This window comes from Anabrus simplex, chromosome 13 (assembly GCF_040414725.1).
Source record: "Anabrus simplex isolate iqAnaSimp1 chromosome 13, ASM4041472v1, whole genome shotgun sequence".
In the NCBI taxonomy this organism is placed as follows: Eukaryota; Metazoa; Arthropoda; class Insecta; order Orthoptera; family Tettigoniidae; genus Anabrus; species Anabrus simplex.
In genome coordinates, this window is record NC_090277.1 from 54,058,023 (window position 1) to 54,077,260 (window position 19,238).

General features: G+C 40.4%; 1 protein-coding gene across 2 annotated transcripts in view; it reads left to right on the forward strand.

The window, feature by feature from the left end:
- Positions 1-19,238, forward strand: part of LOC136884695 (uncharacterized) — a 348,446-nt gene that overhangs the window by 308,067 nt on the left and 21,141 nt on the right. For both annotated transcript variants that reach the window (XM_068230002.1, XM_067156971.2), the window contains exons 4-6: positions 1,101-1,233; positions 6,608-6,738; positions 13,299-13,408. In XM_068230002.1, the coding sequence (XP_068086103.1) occupies positions 1,101-1,233; positions 6,608-6,738; positions 13,299-13,408 (374 nt within the window). The remainder of the gene's footprint in view (positions 1-1,100; positions 1,234-6,607; positions 6,739-13,298; positions 13,409-19,238) is intronic.

A 19,238-nucleotide genomic window follows, 5' to 3' on the forward strand; every position in this document is an offset into this window, starting at 1 on the left:
TATTATCCTTATGGGAAATAGTTGAAATGTAAGGGAGCAAGAGTGGTTTCCCTCGTAAACCTTCCTCTGTGTTAATGTGGAGTGTCTAAGTTTTCTAACCGTCTAAACTTTACTACGCGCCTTTCCGCTTTAAATGTTTCTCTTGCTTAGTTTCCCGGTAGCATGGGCTTAGCCTCTGCTTCAAAATAACTTTGGAGTGCTCGAATTTACACCTCCATTTCATTTTTTTTTTTTTTTTTTACTTTCGGCCTTGTAAATGTAACCTTCCTTCTCTTTTTATGGCCGCCTCTGAAAATTTATATTCATTCCGAGGGTAGCATAGGTAATTAGGTAGTGATAAATGTGCACAGCTTCAAGAATGGTCCCTGTTGATGTGGTCACGTGTGAAAATTCATAGCCCACAAGGGGCACCTTGTAAACTAATATAAATTTAACTCCAGGATTCGAAATCCAGTGTCTTGTAAAACTTACTGGAATCCAAGGTTCTTTCTCTAAATATGTAAATTTCCGGATGTGTTAAGTTTAACCTCCTCTTGTAAAATTCTGAAGACCTGTGGGTCAAAGGTTTTAACTGTTCCAGTACAAAAAGTGAGTTTTATTCAACTAGTATTGTAGATTTCTGAGTTTACAAGCTCCTGATGTATACTTTCCTGAATTGACATACGTAAATTCTCAAGCTTGTCAGCTCCTTGGTAAAGAGTTTAAGGTATTTTGCTGATTGTATTTATGTTCAAAACACTTTAATACTAGAAATAAAATTCAGCTTTGATGTTTGTTAGCAATACTTAAATTTTGGTTAGTCCTTTGACCAGCCGTTTACCACTCACGCTTCTTTATCCTCTCTGCTCCGCGGAAATAATAATAATAATAATAATAATAATAATAATAACAGGCGCATGGATCCACCTGCACGAATAATGATAGTAATTTAAGTATTATTATTATTATTATTATTATTATTATTATTATTATTATTATTATTATTATTATTTATTGATTCACAGTATTTCTTGTGTATAATAGCAAGAAATGAAAGAACAAGTCGTCTTCTTCCCTTGATATCTTTTGTACAGGAACTCGATTTTCTTATTCTTTTCCAGGCTCTCCGACAGGCCGGTGTAGAAGGCCACGCCAGGCTTATGGATCCACCTGCACGAAACAGCATGTGGAGGCTGGGGTTTCCTAATCCAGTGGACTACGACGATAACGAGTTGTTCTGCGGGGGATACGCAGGTCAGTAAAGAAATACATCATTTATAAGCATTTGAAGCAATGGGATATATGTTATGAAACGGCAGTCGGTGACGTAACTTCCGCATGAGCAATACTCCACTCAGGGAATATTGTGATTCTTTATGATGGCTGAGGTGAGGATGTCATATAGACAGTCGTCTTCTTCCTTTGCAGGATTTACTCGTTTTACCGTGCTAATATGATGAAAGCCTACAACCTGTTTTCCAGTCAACGACCGGATCAGGAATGGGATGAATGAAGCCCCCAACTTGCGGCGAGGATAGGAATTGTGCCGGCTGCCGAGGCCTGTCGTACTCCGCTGGGGCAAGGAGTAATGACTGACGAATGAAATGATAGTGGAGAGTGTTGCTGGAATTTTACCGTGCTAACATATAGCTAGCAAACAAAGCAACATTGACGTGCTGACAGTGTTAGATGGGTTGTGTAACTTCAAGAATTGTTTCTGTTTTTTGTTGTTGTTTTTTGCAAGTTGCTTTACGTCGCACCGACACAGATATGTCTCATGGCGACGATGGGACAGGAAAGGGCTAGGAGTGGGAAGGAAGCCGGCGTGGCCTTACGTAAGGTACAGCCCCAGCATTTACCTGGTGTGAAAGTGGGAAACCACGGAAAACCATCTTCAGGGCTGCCAACAGAAGGGTTCGAACCCACTAAATCCCGAATACCGGATACTGACCGCAATTAAGCGACTGCAGCTATCGAGCTAGGTTCAAGAATTGTACGGGGCTGCTGGAACACTCTTTATAAAAAGAGAGATTCTTACCTAACGAATGTTTTTACAATGATTAAATGGATACCCGCACAGTAAAGTGAATAATATATAGCGAATAAAATACTCAAGCTATTGGTTGGTTGGTTGGTTGGTTGGTTGGTTGGTTGGTTGGTTGGTTGGTTGGTTGGTTGGTTGGTTGGTTGGTTGGTTGGTTGGTTGGTTGGTTGGTTGGTTGGTTGGTTGGTTGGTTGGTTGGTTGGTTGGTTGGTTGGTTGGTTGGTTGGTTGGTTGGTTGGTTGGTTGGTTGGTTGGTTGGTTGGTTGGTTGGTTGGTTGGTTGGTTGGTTGGTTGGTTGGTTGGTTGGTTGGTTGGTTGGTTGGTTGGTTGGTTGGTTGGTTGGTTGGTTGGTTGGTTGGTTGGTTGGTTGGTTGGTTGGTTGGTTGGTTGGTTGGTTGGTTGGTTGGTTGGTTGGTTGGTTGGTTGGTTGGTTGGTTGGTTGGTTGGTTGGTTGGTTGGTTGGTTGGTTGGTTGGTTGGTTGGTTGGTTGGTTGGTTGGTTGGTTGGTTGGTTGGTTGGTTGGTTGGTTGGTTGGTTGGTTGGTTGGTTGGTTGGTTGGTTGGTTGGTTGGTTGGTTGGTTGGTTGGTTGGTTGGTTGGTTGGTTGGTTGGTTGGTTGGTTGGTTGGTTGGTTGGTTGGTTGGTTGGTTGGTTGGTTGGTTGGTTGGTTGGTTGGTTGGTTGGTTGGTTGGTTGGTTGGTTGGTTGGTTGGTTGGTTGGTTGGTTGGTTGGTTGGTTGGTTGGTTGGTTGGTTGGTTGGTTGGTTGGTTGGTTGGTTGGTTGGTTGGTTGGTTGGTTGGTTGGTTGGTTGGTTGGTTGGTTGGTTGGTTGGTTGGTTGGTTGGTTGGTTGGTTGGTTGGTTGGTTGGTTGGTTGGTTGGTTGGTTGGTTGGTTGGTTGGTTGGTTGGTTGGTTGGTTGGTTGGTTGGTTGGTTGGTTGGTTGGTTGGTTGGTTGGTTGGTTGGTTGGTTGGTTGGTTGGTTGGTTGGTTGGTTGGTTGGTTGGTTGGTTGGTTGGTTGGTTGGTTGGTTGGTTGGTTGGTTGGTTGGTTGGTTGGTTGGTTGGTTGGTTGGTTGGTTGGTTGGTTGGTTGGTTGGTTGGTTGGTTGGTTGGTTGGTTGGTTGGTTGGTTGGTTGGTTGGTTGGTTGGTTGGTTGGTTGGTTGGTTGGTTGGTTGGTTGGTTGGTTGGTTGGTTGGTTGGTTGGTTGGTTGGTTGGTTGGTTGGTTGGTTGGTTGGTTGGTTGGTTGGTTGGTTGGTTGGTTGGTTGGTTGGTTGGTTGGTTGGTTGGTTGGTTGGTTGGTTGGTTGGTTGGTTGGTTGGTTGGTTGGTTGGTTGGTTGGTTGGTTGGTTGGTTGGTTGGTTGGTTGGTTGGTTGGTTGGTTGGTTGGTTGGTTGGTTGGTTGGTTCAATACAGTACCTTCTTAAAACGCAAATACTTGTAACACATACGGTGTTACATATGAATACAAATATAAAAGCAATTAAACTGAACACAAGATAGGAGAAGAATGAAAAGAAGAAAATAGGTATACATACAGCGAAAATAACGATGTAAAGTACATAAAGGATTTGTCGATACAATGAAAATATAGGAATTAACACAAAGATATAACTAAAGTAATAAGCGATCAAAAGACTACAATAATAAATAACTTTAGGAGCACTAATTAAAAATACATAAATAAATAAATAATATATTATTATTATTATTATTATTATTATTATTCCATACAGCCATCTATGGGCTATGAAGATGCAACAACATTCAATGCTTCTGAAAGGAAAAGAAGAAAGATAGTACATACGTACAGATATAATTCAATAAATTAACGAGGTAAATACAGTATATTGTAAAAACTCCAAATTTGGCCTTTTAATTATGGTCGAACACAAATAGTCGTAAGTATCTTGTCTGCAGCGGTAACTGACGACAGGCAGGGGATACCGTGGATATATTCTACCACCGCCACCTCCCCCTCACATACATACATACAAACATACAGAATTTCGACGCCAATTAAAAAGTTAAAGCTATAAAGTGTACCAGAAAACTGAATCTGGGCTGCTGAAGTATTAGAGATGTAGTTGGGCATCAGAAAGACATGAATAAATTTAAAATGTCGAAATGTTTTTTGATATAAGTACTTAGTACGTTTACATGCAGGATTTAGATCGATCTGAGTACACTTTCCGTACTGAAAACGCCATGTTAACGGGGACTCAGTTCGGATTGAGTATAAAGGTCGATACGGTAAAATCTGGGATCGTATCGTACTCAGTTCGAATTAAGTTCCATGCAAGACCAACTACAATATATCAGACCTTAACCGACCTATCGAAACTGTCCATAATGGTGGCAGCTGGAGTGCTAGCATGCGTTTGTTTTGATTTGTGTAAGCCGTGTTGTTACCAAATATTTACGGAAATTTGAATATTATTAATCGTATATTATATTTATTTATAGTCTTAAGAAGGTTACAGATCCTCTTTCAGTGCCGTAAGAAGCTATTTGTTCTCAAAGAGCTTATTTATTCCAACAATATCGGTGGTAATAAGGTTAATGTTGATTCTCGTGTTCTTGTCTGAAAGTTCATTTTTCCTTCATTTTTAATTACCTATGCAATATGTTTATAGTTTAATGTGCTGTGTGCCTGGATGTAAGTAAAAGCTTAAGTGTTCCCGTTTCCAAAAGACCTAGTATTAAAACACAATTGGGTTAAGAGCATTCGTAAGTACAACTTCGAACCGAATAATAGGACTAATAATGTTGTGTGGATTAATCATTTTATCATTTTTGAAATCAAATGTATTGTTAGGGAAGACATTATATACCCATAGAAGATGGTGATTTAATTCGAGTGCCGCGCAAACTTCCGAAGTTTAAACTAATGATGCCTATCCTAGCATTTTCCTTATCAGCCAACGTACCTTACTACAAAGAACATTAAATCAGTCCCAGAAATCATGACTAAAATTTATGATTTAGAGACTAAATTAATCTTAAACGGTGGCGCAAGAATTTTCAACGCGTTACAATGAACATGCGTAAACTAAACCTAACCCCCTTTCCCGTAGAGTGAACATGAGGATTGTGTTCTTTTATATAAAATACAATTATGCCATCAATTCTGGTGAGTTTTAAGCTGACGAGTGCTTTAGATGGTCAAGTATATCATACAAATATCGCTTGTACCTACTCAACAATACAGGTGAATTTTGGAGGGTTGAAATTTTGTTGGAGAAATTTGTTTGCGTGTTTTACACAATAGACTGTGGTTAATGGTGGTGTGAAATCTATATATCGTATTTGCTGACCGGAGATTCATATGTGAAATCATTTTATACTCTTTGTCTGTTTCAACCTGACGATGATACAATAATTCTCCCTTCGTTATTTTCCCCTCTGAAATTTCATTTAGACTTACAATACGCTATAACGCTACTTTTGGTGTTTAATTATTCATATTTTGAGTTAGTCAGTTGCATTTCATGACGTTCGACTTGTGATATTTTCTTTAGGTGACTCGAAATAAACATGCATAACCTTTCCCTCAATCTCTCATATCGCACGCCGATGTCCGCCATGTTTATTCTGGATTACGGTCTGATGTAATTGTAGTTGGTCTTGTTCCATGTAAACACGGATCGTACTGAGATCGTATTGAAAACGAATGCGCACACACTCCATGTTTGTTCTGACAAAATCAACATCATCAAAGTTCTGTCGAAATAACAGATATAATAAGCCAGGAAATGTATTTACCTGTATAAATAACCCGCAACTGCAATCATATTATAAGATTGCGATTAACAAAATCACGATAACCTTCTGTTGGGGGGTAAAATTGTAATTGTGCGCACCATCTATTGCACCAATTACATTTGGAATACCACACATACTTTCAAAACTGAAAGTTATCTCCTGGGCTTCTACTGCATTTGGCGTTTTTAAATTTTAAGAGCTGATATCGATTTTACTACAATTCTGCATCGTTCGTATACGTCGATGTTGCTGGCGGATTCAATACGATAAGTGTACTCAAATCGATCTCAATCCCCATGTAAACGTACTGAATAATTTCTTGTCTCAAATAGCATGAAAATATTACAGTAGAGCTTATGTAGGATTCTGTCATAAATGACAAATATCAAGATTTCTTGTCACAAAATAGCACTAAAATATTACAAGTTATAGGATTCAGTAGTAAATTTAAAATATGGAGTTTTTTTGTTAACATGAAATACACATTTCTTGTGACAAATGGGACGAAAATATCATAGTTCATAGGATTCAGAATTAAATTTAAAATATCGAGTTTTTTGTTGAGATCGAATACGAAAATTTTGCCACAAATAACACGAAAGTATTACAAGTTATAAGATTAAGTAGTAAATTTAAAATATCGAGATTTTGTTGATATGAAACACAAATTTGTTGCCATAAATAGCACGAAAATATTGCAGTTTATAGGATTCCGTAACAAATACACTAAACGAGAGTTTGACATTGTTGCACGATAGGGTGTGTTATTTCGTAGAGCATTTTGTGGGGATCAAACTTTTAACTTGTGTTTGTCTGTTGCAGTGCAGCACCAGCAGAATCAAGGCCGCTGCGGTCTTTGTGGTGATCCTTGGAACGAGCGGGAGCCTAGGAAACATGAGGCGGGTGGAATGTACGGAAAAGGGATCATCGGCCGAAGATACGCCGTGGGGCAGGTGAGTTATCTCCTGAAGGAAAAGCGGCCAGACATAATTGAAAGGTAGAAAAGAGCGAAATTAACGTTATTTATATTCAGTCAGTCCACAGGCTGGTTTCATGCCAATCTTACTACCACCCTATCCTGTACCAACCTGTTTATCCTAAACTAGTATGTAAGCCTGTCTTCAACAACCGAAATTACCGGGCGAGTTGGCCGTGCGCGTAGAGGCGCGCGGCTGTGAGCTTACATCCGGGAGATAGTAGGTTCGAATCCCACTATCGGCAGCCCTGAAAATGGTTTTCCGTGGTTTCCCATTTTCACACCAGGCAAATGCTGGGGCTGTACCTTAATTAAGGCCACGGCCGCTTCCTTCCAACTCCTAGGCCTTTCCTATCCCATCGTCGCCATAAGACCTATCTGTGTCGGTGCGACGTAAAGCCTCTAGCAAAAAAAAAAGCAACAACCGAAATTATTATGTAAAAAGCACCTCACTGAATGAGAGACATTTTACTCAGAAAGAACCAAATGCCCGAATAATTGACTAAATATGGAATAGCAGACTATCATGGAAATACCTACAGCGAAATATCCAGGATCAACATTTGTTAGATGTCTCTCCACATACTGAGTGGCAAATGTTCTGTCTCGTGAATATAGAAGAAGTTAATGTCGTTCCACACGTCATAATGGATAACATGGATATGATATAGATGTTGATTCCCATAGGGAATCTGGAATATTTGTCCCGAATGAGTAAATTTATAATACCAATATAATGAAAATGAAAACCTACAACCTGTTTTCCAGTCTTAGACCGGGTCAGGAATGTAATGAATGAAACATATCGTCGTTGCCGGTACAAAACCTCCTATGTGAAATATTTTAGCTTAGAACTTTGGCCTGTAAGGTTCTGTCATCTAAGGTGCAATATCGTGTGAATATTGTCAAGGCATTCTCACTCTTCATAATGCATGTGCTGCGGGTCAGTATATCTCCAAAAATATTATCACATAGGTGGTTTCGTCCCGGCAACGACGATATATAGGCTAGAATTACAATGGGGTCGCCACTCCCAAAGTGATGTATATTAATGACTGATAGATGCAATGAAATGATATTGGAGAGTGTTGCTGGAATGAAAGATGACAGGGAAAACCGGAGTACCCGGAAAAAAACCTGTCCCGCCTCCGCTTTGTCCAGCACAAATCTCACATGGAGTGACCGGGATTTGAAACACGGTATCCAGCGGTGAGAGGCCGACGCGCTGCCGTTTGAGCCACGGAGGCTCTAATACCAATATAAATGGTCTGTTATTGGACATTATAAATTTTCCAGGAATGAGTTAGCTGAAAAAAATTATAATGTCCAATAACGGACCATTTAACTTATATTGGTATTATAACATGGATATGTTTTTGGAATTAGCGTAGACAGAAAACAGACAGCGTGGTTACTAAGCAACACGTGTTCGTCATCTGTCTATACTAAGTGTTCGTCATCTTCTTCCTGACGTTATTATTGTTGGGAGATCAGAAGAATACACATGCCCGGTGAGGCACGGGGCAAAAGGGTTCTTACCAGCAGAGTTAGTGGCGCAATGGTTACCATAGCAACTCCCCTACTACCCAGGCGACTTTATACTATCTTCTACTGGCAGCTCTTCGCTCTTGTCAGTTGTAATCCAGCAAAAGTGCAAAGTATGAGTGAATGTTTTCGTGTAGCAGATAAGACCAGATAAGAGCCGATCTGTCTGGCCAGAGCAGGAATTTCGTGCTTGCAGCCCACATTCCTCATTCTTGCATTCTTCTCATCTCTACACAGTACCTCGTGCCAGAACTCTGCCTTCTGTAGCCTGTACAGTAGATACAAATGGCGCCGTGTTCTAAACGAGTTTCCACTGTCTTCGACTGGCGTTTCGTCTGGGTCACAGCAAAGCCCCTTACAACTGGTAACAGCGCAGAATTTTTCTCATAACACGTATCTTGCGAATACAGAATTTATGACTGTAAAATTGTGTGCTGGATCAGCCGCCATATTGTTGGATATAGATTATGATGTTGCCATTAATGCTTTCACGGCCCGTACTTATAGACATGATAGTGTATATGCTTTTGGGCTTATGCCGTGTCAAGAAAATAAGGTGAAAATCTAAACGTTTCGCAGTAAACTGTGCTCTACGTCCTCAGAAGAAATCTCGAGTCCACGAGAAGGTTTCTTAAACAATGACACTTCGAATTTCGGAACGTTACAATAGAAGTGGAAACGGTACATTCATTCGCCACCAGATGGCCCCCAGGACGTGGCACAACGCTAGCGTTCGAAGCGGATGCTGATCGAAGCATCACAATAGATTATAGATTATGATGCTACATTTTTTCTTTCGATGTATCTGAACTCTTTATCTCCCCTGTGAGTGCAGTCAAAAGATGCATTATCTATACCCTCTGCATGTCGTAAGAGGCTACTAAGAGGGGGACCTGTACTCGCTCCCGTCTTCTAAGCTCAAAAACATATCCATTATTCGACGCTTTCCCGTGTAGCGAAGAAATGTACATATATCTTGTTCATTAAACCACTCAAATATGATGGATTTTTCTCGTAACCTATATCCAGTGCCAATACAAAGGGCAGTAGGAAAGTTTTTCAATACGCCAAAACGATTGGCTGGACACCCCTGTTATGGTGAGGGATGAAAAGAGGGGTGAAAACCGGTCTAGAAGACAGCAAGGCGCGACCTTCACACCAGTTGTTACCAAGCAGTGGGACTGAAAGCAAGTTAAGATGTCAGTGTGGTCCAAAGGTGAATATCGCGCAGTTATCTCCTAGAATTTTGCTCGTGGATTAACTGTTGACCAGTACCTGGAGGAAATGACTCCTGTGCTGGGGAAAGACTGTCCACATCGGACAACAATTTTCCACTGGTACAACGAGTTCCAGAGGGGAAATTTTGGGGTTGAAGACGATCCTCGTTCTGGGCGACCGTCTGAATCAGTGACTGAGGAAAACATTGAAGCTGTGAGGAAAATGTTGCAGCAAGAGAGGCGGTTGACATATCGGCAGGAAGAAGAGACCCGCCACATCCCTGCACCAGCTATTCATTCAATTCTACACAACCATCTCCATGTTAGAAAGGTTTGTTCCCTTTGGGTGCCCCATTCACTTTCAGAGGAACAAAGGGCACATCGAGTGAAATGGTGCCGAAAAATGCTAGAACAGTTTGAAAATAGGACTTCGCGTAACGTCAATAGCATCGTTACAGGTGACGAAACTTGGGTTAATTATTACGATGTCCCAACAAAATCCCAGAACAAGGTGTGGCTGTTTGAAGATGAGGGTACTCCTGTGACTGTGCGAAAGTCAAGGTCAGTGAAGAAAGGATGATTGCAGTATTCCTCACTAAACGGGGCATTCTGACTCGGGTTGTGCTAGAAATCCAAAGGACAGTTACTGCGAAGTGGTACAGTAAGACTTGGCTGCCTCATGTCATCCAGGCTCTCAAGCAGCTCCGTCCAAGGTCACGGCTCAACGCTTGGCTCTTGCATCACGACAATGCTCCAGCACATCGTGCTAATGTAACAATGGATTTTCTTGCCAGATCAGGGTTGACTGTACTTGATCACCCTCCATACAGTCCTGATCTTGCCCCATGTGACTTCGCACTCTTTCCGGAAGTGAAGATGAAGCTTAAAGGGCGGCGTTTTGCATCCGACGAGGAGCTTCTGGCAGCATGGGATCAAGAGTGTGAAAATGTAACCGAAGAAAAGTGGCAAAGTTGGTTCAGTGACTGGTGTCGACGTATGGAGAAGTGTATTGAGTGTGGTGGAAATTATTTTGAGTAAGTCTAAAGCGTTCACTCACATTGCAAAACTTTCCTAGTGCCCTTTGTATAAGCACGGTGCGAAATCGCGGGGGGAAGGGAGGATTTCGCCCCAACCGATTATTTTATCTCAAAGATCCCCCCCACACACACACACACTAAAATTGCCCAGGAGGGATTCTTTTATGATAAAATGAGGAAAATGTAACACATATATTACTGAAATCAATAATACACATAAGATAGAAATAATAGGATGCCTGCCAGACCTTGAACAATAAAACAACGTAGCACATGCAGCCTATTGTTCATGTTTTACTCTGGCAAGTACATCTGAAACCTGGGAATAATTTTCCATTGAACATCACTCTTGTTATAACAACAGAATTCAAACAAAAACATTTTAAACGTACATTTTTGAGGGGCAGGGAATAATTTACTTACAAGGGAATTATATACCCCCTCCCCGGCCGGGTAGCTTGAAATAAATACTAGTAGTTAAGCCCTATGATCATTCTCCCCACACCCCCACCATCTTTTTCCAATTTCGCACACTGAATATAAGCCTTCGAAATGATTTCGTTTCCCGAAAGCTCACCGTAATCTATAGGTAGAGACTCGTAGTTCAAATTCGATATTATCTCACAGCCGTGTCATTTCATCAGCTGGTCAAGTCAGCCAATCAGATCGCGAGGCGGTGTTGCGTCAATCGAAGAAACAAAATCTTTGCCTAGGGAGGATTTTAAACACGGACATCCGAGTTGAAAGGATCGCGTCATAGCAAGTACACTACGCTGAAATCCAGGTTTTTTTTGTATTTGTTGCCAATTTCTCGGAATGACCCTCAAGCTGGCCTTAAGCCACGTACAGATTTAGGAACACCGCCTCGCAAAGCCCATTTGAATTCGCCCGTGAGGTGAACTTATAAAATGACAATGGCGCGAGATATCGAATTACTTTTTTCAAATTATGTATCAGTATGACCAACCCTCCAACGCTGATATACCCAGTTCACGTTATTTTCCACCACCCTGTGTACATATATATACCGTGGATCTACGTCCGACTCGTTGGCTGAATGGTCAGCGTACTGGCCTTCGGTTCAAAGGGTTCGATTCCCGGCCGGGTCGGGGATTTTAATCGCTTCTGATTAATTCTTCTGACTCGGGGACTGGGTGTCTGTGTCCGTCCCAACACTCTCCTCTTCATATCCACACAACACACTATACGTAGTGTGTCCGGAAAATACGTATAAATCCGTCGGGGTGACGTATCACGTATCGTGGAGGCACCGCCAGGTGGCACTGCTGTTGTCGCCAATCTTCTCCACGCTCAGTTCGAGTCGGAGAGCTCTGCGTGCAGTAGCAGTGTGCGGCTGCTTGTTGAAAGTTACCCGTTTTAACCTGCCGTCGGTATGGAGCTCTCTCTGATTGATGAACAGCGCATCAACATAAAGTCTCAGAGCTCGTGTGGCCCGAGTTCGACCGGATTTGGCACAAGGGGGCAGGTGGATCCTTCATCACGACAATGCGCCCGCTCACACGTTGCTCGTTGTGCGTGAGTTTTTGGCCCGAAGCTCAATCACCGTGACAGACCACCCGCCTTATTCACCCGATTTAGTCCCTTGTGACTTCTTCCTGTTCCCGAAATGCAAAATGGTGCTTCGGGGGCGGCACTTGGGTGATGTGGAAGCCATCAAGGGAGAAACGACACGGCAACTGAACAGCATCACAACTGAAGACTTTCAACAATGTTATCAACAGTGGAAACGGCATTGGCAGAAGTGCATCTTGTCTCAGGGAGAGTACTTTGAAGGAGACCATATTGTAATACCTGAATAATTGTCAAATAAAGTTATTATTCAACTTTTATACTTATTTTCCGGACATACTACGTACTACCAACCACCACAAATGCACACAATAGTGATTACATCCCTCCATACAGGGTTGGCAGCAGGAAGGGCATCCGGCCGTAAAAAAGGGCCAAATCCACATGTGCGACGCAGTTTGCACCCGCGACCCCACAGCTGTGGGAAAGGCGGTAGGAAGAAGAAGAAGAAGAAGACCGTGGATCTACGCCTCTGTAATTCGGGAGACGGAGAAGGGCTGATTCCCACCGTTGGCTGTCCTGAGAATGGTTTTCCGTGGTTTTCCATTCTCCTGCACTACGGCGAATGACGGGACAGTTCGTAGTATATGCCACGGCCGCCAACCCCGTCACCACCGAGCTCGATAGCTGCAGTCGCTTAAGTGCAATCAGTATCCAGTATCCGGGAGATAGTAACTTCGAACCCCACTGCCGGCAGCCGTGAAGATGGTTTTCCGTGGTTTCCCATTTTCACACCAGGCAAATGCTGGGGTTTTACCTTAGATAAGGCCACTACCACTTCCTTCCCAAACCTAGTCCTTTTCTTTCCCATCGTCGCTAAAGAGCTATCGGTGTCTGTGCGACGTAAAGCCAATTGTAAAAAAAAAAAACTCTCACCTTCTGCGCACATCTCCATCTCCGATACAAATCTCCTGTTCTGAGAGACGGCGTCACCGTCAAGGAAGCCTACTTGCCCCTTCAAGGGAGGAATGAAGACAATGTAGTAGTATCAAGCCATTGTAGTGTCAACAATTAAGTACCCACATGACACAGACAATTATACTAAATATTTTACAGAAAATAATATGTGCCTTTTAAGTTATTCTAACTTTTTAATTAATTATAATTACAGTTTTTTTCAAATTCATATCCTTTTCTGTTCCTCATAGGACATCGCCGTAGAAGTGGACCTCACAGCGAACCATCAGGGCCACTTCGAAGCCTATATCTGTCCTAACAACAATCCCAAGTACGAGGCGACACAGAGCTGTCTCGACAGGTGAGTGCCACATTATTTATTTATTTATTTATTTATTTATTTATTTATTTATTTATTTATTTATTTATTTATTTATTTATTTATTTATTTATTTATTTATTTATTTATTTATTTATTTATTTATTTATTTATTTATTTATTTATTTATTTATTTATTTATTTATTTATTTATTTATTTATTTATTTATTTATTTATTTATGTATTTATTTATTTATTTATTTATTTATTTATTTATTTATTTATTTATTTATTTATTTATTTATTTATTTATTTATTTATTTATTTATTTATTTATTTATTTATTTATTTATTTATTTATTTATTTATTTATTTATTTATTTATTTATTTATTTATTTATTTATTTATTTATTTATTTATTTATTTATTTATTTATTTATTTATTTATTTATTTATTTATTTATTTATTTATTTATTTATTTATTTATTTATTTATTTATTTATTTATTTATTTATTTATTTATTTATTTATTTATTTATTTATTTATTTATTTATTTATTTATTTATTTATTTATTTATTTATTTATTTATTTATTTATTTATTTATTTATTTATTTATTTATTTATTTATTTATTTATTTATTTATTTATTTATTTATTTATTTATTTATTTATTTATTTATTTATTTATTTATTTATTTATTTATTTATTTATTTATTTATTTATTTATTTATTTATTTATTTATTTATTTATTTATTTATTTATTTATTTATTTATTTATTTATTTATTTATTTATTTATTTATTTATTTATTTATTTATTTATTTATTTATTTATTTATTTATTTATTTATTTATTTATTTATTTATTTATTTATTTAATCCCCTGCATTGAAGGCCTCAATGCTGACCATTTCGTCAAAGAATCTGGAATATTTAAATAAATATAGTTATTTAGAAATATTACGTTAACAGTGCCCAGTGTTGTTTTAATGTAAATAATTTTGCTGTAGTTTTTTTAGGTATATTTTGACTGTGACAAGATGAACATGTATAATTCCTTTTTTTTTCAATTTGCTTTACGTCGTAACGACACAGATAGGAATGGGATAGGAAATGACTAGGAGTGGGAAGGAAGCGTCCATGGCCTTAATTAAGGTACAAGCCACGAGGAGCCAATGAAAACCATATTTAGGGCTGCCGACAGTGGGGTTTGAACCCTATACCTCCCTAATGCAAGCTGATAACTACATGACCCAAACCACCCGTCTACTTGCCCCGTTGCATAATTCTATTTTTATTTCAAACGTTAGATGAATTCCACGGGCCGCCTTTGGCCACAACATGGGATAATTAACGAAGTACTTGTTCGAACTGATGACCTTGTTGGTTAACTCATACCTGGCCCGTCGGATGCAAACAATTAATCCTTCTGGAAGGTGGATTCTGAACTCCCATTGGACGGCGAAATCACCAGCTCTTCAGCTCACACGTACTTCCTCTTAAAACAGTAATTGCCAGGCTGAGTGACTCAGACGGTTGAGTCGCTGGCCTTCTGACCCCAACGTGACAGCTTCGATCCTGACTCAGTCCGGATGTATTTGAAGGTGCTCAAATACCTCAGCCTCGAGTCAGTAGATTTACTGGCATGCGAAAGAACTTCTGCGGGACTAAATTCCGGCACCATGGCGTATTCGAAAACCGTAAAAGTAGTTAGTGGGACGTAAAGCAAATATTATTAATAATATTATTATTATTATTATTATTATTATTATTATTATTATTATTATTATTATTATCTGTTTACCCTCCAGGTTCGGCTTTTCCCTCGGACACAGCGAGGGATCCCACCTCTACCGCCTCAAGGGCAGTGTCCTGGAACTTCAGACTCTGGGTCGGGGATACAACTGGGGAGAATGACCAGTACCTCGCCCAGGCGGCCTCACCTGCTATGCTGAACAGGGGCCTTGTGGAGGGATGGGAAGATTGGAAGAGATAGGCAAGGAAGAGGCCGTGGCCTTATGTTAGGTACCATCCCGGCATTCGCCTGGAGGAGAAGTGGGAAACCACGGAAAACCACTTCCAGGACGGCTGAGGTGGAAATCGAACTCACCTCTACTCAGTTGACCTCCCGAGGCTGAGTGAACCCCGTTCCAGCCCTCGTACCACTTTTCAAATTTCGTGGCAGAGCCGGGAATCGAACCCGGACCTCCGGGGGTGGCAGCTAATCACACTAACCACTACACCACAGAGGCGGACTATTATTATTATTATTATTATTATTATTATTATTATTATTATTATTATTATTATTATTATTATTACAGTAGTCATTACCACCATCTTCAGCGCATTTTCCACGGGGCCACTTGGACGAGGCTTTTCTGGTGTTTGTAAACCTTACTAAAGGTGAATCAACCTTTGTTTAACCCATGCATACAAGTTCTGTATAGTTATGTATCTTATCCGTCACCGGGGAGTTGGTCATGCGGTTAGAGGCGCGCAGATGTGAGCTTGCATCTGGGGGATAGTGGGTTCAAATCCCACTGTCGGCAGCCCTGAAGGTGGTTTTCCGTTGTTTCCCATTTCCACACCAGGCAATTAAGGCCACGGCCGCTTCCTCCCATCGTCACCAAAAATCTTATCTGTGTCGGTTCGACGTAAAGCAAATTGAAGTTCTTATCCCTCCGTGCCAGATCACTTGGCAGGACCTTTTAACCTCATCATGTGACAGATCGATTCATTATTTAATTACTTAATGCATACATGTTTTTGTAACAGTCTTGATTTATGAAACGGCCTGTTGCTAGAAACTAATGTGCTCAGCAAGAATAATAAGCGTATTGCATTGTGTAGATTTCTCAAGGGTATACTTTTCTCAGACACAATTGAACCTATAGATACACTGGCGGAAAATGAAATCCCAACAACGAAATTCAAGAGGCGTGTTTACACATCTGAAAGTGGTCGCTTGTTCAAATTTGCGCGCTAGTTGAACACTATGACCTTACAAAGCAAGTTTGCTTTAAATGCGTGTAGTACACTCTGTGAGCGTTAGTCATGGTCCGGTGTTGACGTTGTGAGTCAAACATGTCTTTAAGAATACGAAGAAGGCAGCATCAGCAGTTTACTGAGTTTGGACGATGCCGTGCTTTTGAGCTACGAGAAGCTGGATGTACTTTCCGCGATATTGTAGAAAGACTTGGCAAGGTTGTATCCGCAGTGCATCAGTGTTAACAACAATGCTCTCAGGAAGGCACTTTCTCAAGAAGTCTGGGGTCCAGCAGCACACAGGCCACTACGGAAAAAGAAGACCGCTGTATTCGCCGCATAAGTTTGATGGGTTGTACTGCAACTGCAGCAGCCATTATTGCGACATTTGGCACCAGAGTGATGCAGCTAACCGGAACAAGTCGATTACTTGAGGGACAGCTCCGAGAGCCAGACGTCCTGTAGCGTTCATGCCACTAACTCCGAATCACTGCCATCTGTGACTTCAGTATTATCAAGCTAACACTCACTGGAGAATGGAGTGGATATCTGTAGTATTCTCAGATGAGATCCCTTTCTGTCTTGGTTCGTAAGAAGGCCAGGTGAACGCTTGGAAACACGTTGTCTGTGGCATCGACACACTGAATCTACACCAGAAGTTATGGTCTGGGGAACGATGCCCTTTCACACCAGAAGCACTCTCGTCGTTATTGCAATAAAATTGACAGCGGATTTGTACGTCAGACCGGAGACTGAACCGGTTGTGCTGCCACTCAACGTACTCTACAGAGTGTCGACCAGTTGCATTGGCCTGCGAGATCACCAGAACTTTTAGACATTGAGCACGTATGGGATATAATGGGACGACAAATCCAGCGTCATCCAGTGCAAGCATTAACAGTTGTTGATTTGACTGATAAAGTGCAACAGGCATGGAACTCCATCCCACAAAATGGCATACGGCACCTCTACGACACAATGCATTCATGCATGCTTGCTTGCATTTAAAATCGTAGCAACTACAGCGGTTAATAATGTGTCGCCAAGCCACATGTCTCCTGGTGCATGCTTGAACCTGTAACCTGGAAACTTTAATCGAATAAATATGTTACCTAGACAGTTGCTTAGCCTAAATTGTATTTTTTTAAAGTAATGTCTTCTTGGTGTTGGGATTTCATTTTCCGCCAGTGTACCGAGTGGTACAGCTGCACCTATTCACTCAGTTTTATGCAACCCGCAGATTATAATCTAACCTAAAAACATTGACTTCGGTTACTCACAGCGATGTATGATCTTACTACGCTTTCAATCATTCTTTTAATCGTGTCAACGAAATCAACATTAATGATAAAATACCGAATGATGGTAAAGAATCGTGAACATTCTGTATCACTTGATCCACAGAGAATAAGACTACAAGTAGTGTTGATATAACGCTGGCAGACGATGGCTCGTGATAGCCGAGCTCGTCCGGATCCGTGGCTAGATGGTTAGCGTGCTGGCCTTTGGTTCAAGGGGCCCCCGATTCGATTCCCGGCCGGATCCGGGATTTTAACCTTAATTGGTCATTTCCACAGATAGATGCAACCATTCCCTACGCGTAGAGTATGTACCTATTACTTGGTTAAATGAGTCCAGCATAATGTTTCAGGTGGTATTCCAATGAATTTGTCCGTAGTCGGTGCTTATATGGCGATAATCATTATGTCTGTCTATTATAATTTCCTTAGAAGAATATCTGAGGCTTGTCAAGTCTTCGTAAAGGATGCCTAGAAGGTAAGAAATGATAATTTTATAAAGGCATGACTCAATAAAGTTTCTAGACCTCACTCCTCCATGTAGCTTGTCCGGATTCTTGTAACACGCCTAATTCTGCGCAGCTACTTCCTGCATGAACGTCCAGCTCTTACAACTATGTATTCACGAGAAAAGTGAAAGTTCTCGCTTCGTAAAATTACTGATGTGTTGCAGCCTTATGGTCTAGTTTTATGATATTATTGAATGCTGTAACGGTAGTAATTACATAGCATAAGCTATGACATCTGTTGAACAACATTTACGTGCCATACATTATAAAATACTGTGAAAAAACGCGTTTCTGTCAATTTCGATGTGATGAAACTATACAAAATGGCGGTGAATTGACATGTCTGTAATTGGTCCTAACCTATCACGTTTTCTATGATTCCGTGACCACTCTTTTCTATCAAAATAAAATTACCGCTTGAACCAGTCAGGTGCGCAATTCCCTACCGACAGCTAAAGGAGTGGCTGTGGTTTGTACAGTACAGTAACATTTCGTAAAAATGGCTGGAGTATTGGACTCCGCTCTACATAAAATGGTAAGCGTTTTTGAGATGGGCCTCACTTACTGCCTCTTGAACAGTTTTTGCATTGTACGGGTAAGTTTATATCGGACTAACTGCACATAAAATTACTGTAAGACGTTGCGCAAGATAGGACTAAGAAACATTTAATTCCTAGTTGGTTGCATATGTTCGGAAAAAATAGAGGCAGCTGTACCACCCGGTATAATGTTTGTTGTTGATATACCCAGGGGTTGTATCTACGTCGGAGGTGAATTATGCTTTCATAATTAAAATAAGTCTAATAAAACCTTTAAAATGAGGAACGTATAATACGATGCTTTCGTTATATCAGTCAATCACTACAGATCAGCATTTTGGGCAGTCGCCCAGGTGGCAGATTCCTATCTGTTGTTTTCCTAGCCTTTTCTTAAATGATCGCAAAGACATTGGAAATTCATTGAACATCTCCCTTGGTAATATATTCCAATCCCTAACTCCCCTTCCTATAAACGAATATTTGCCCCAATTTGTCCTCCTGAATTCCAGCTTTATCTTCATATTGTGATCT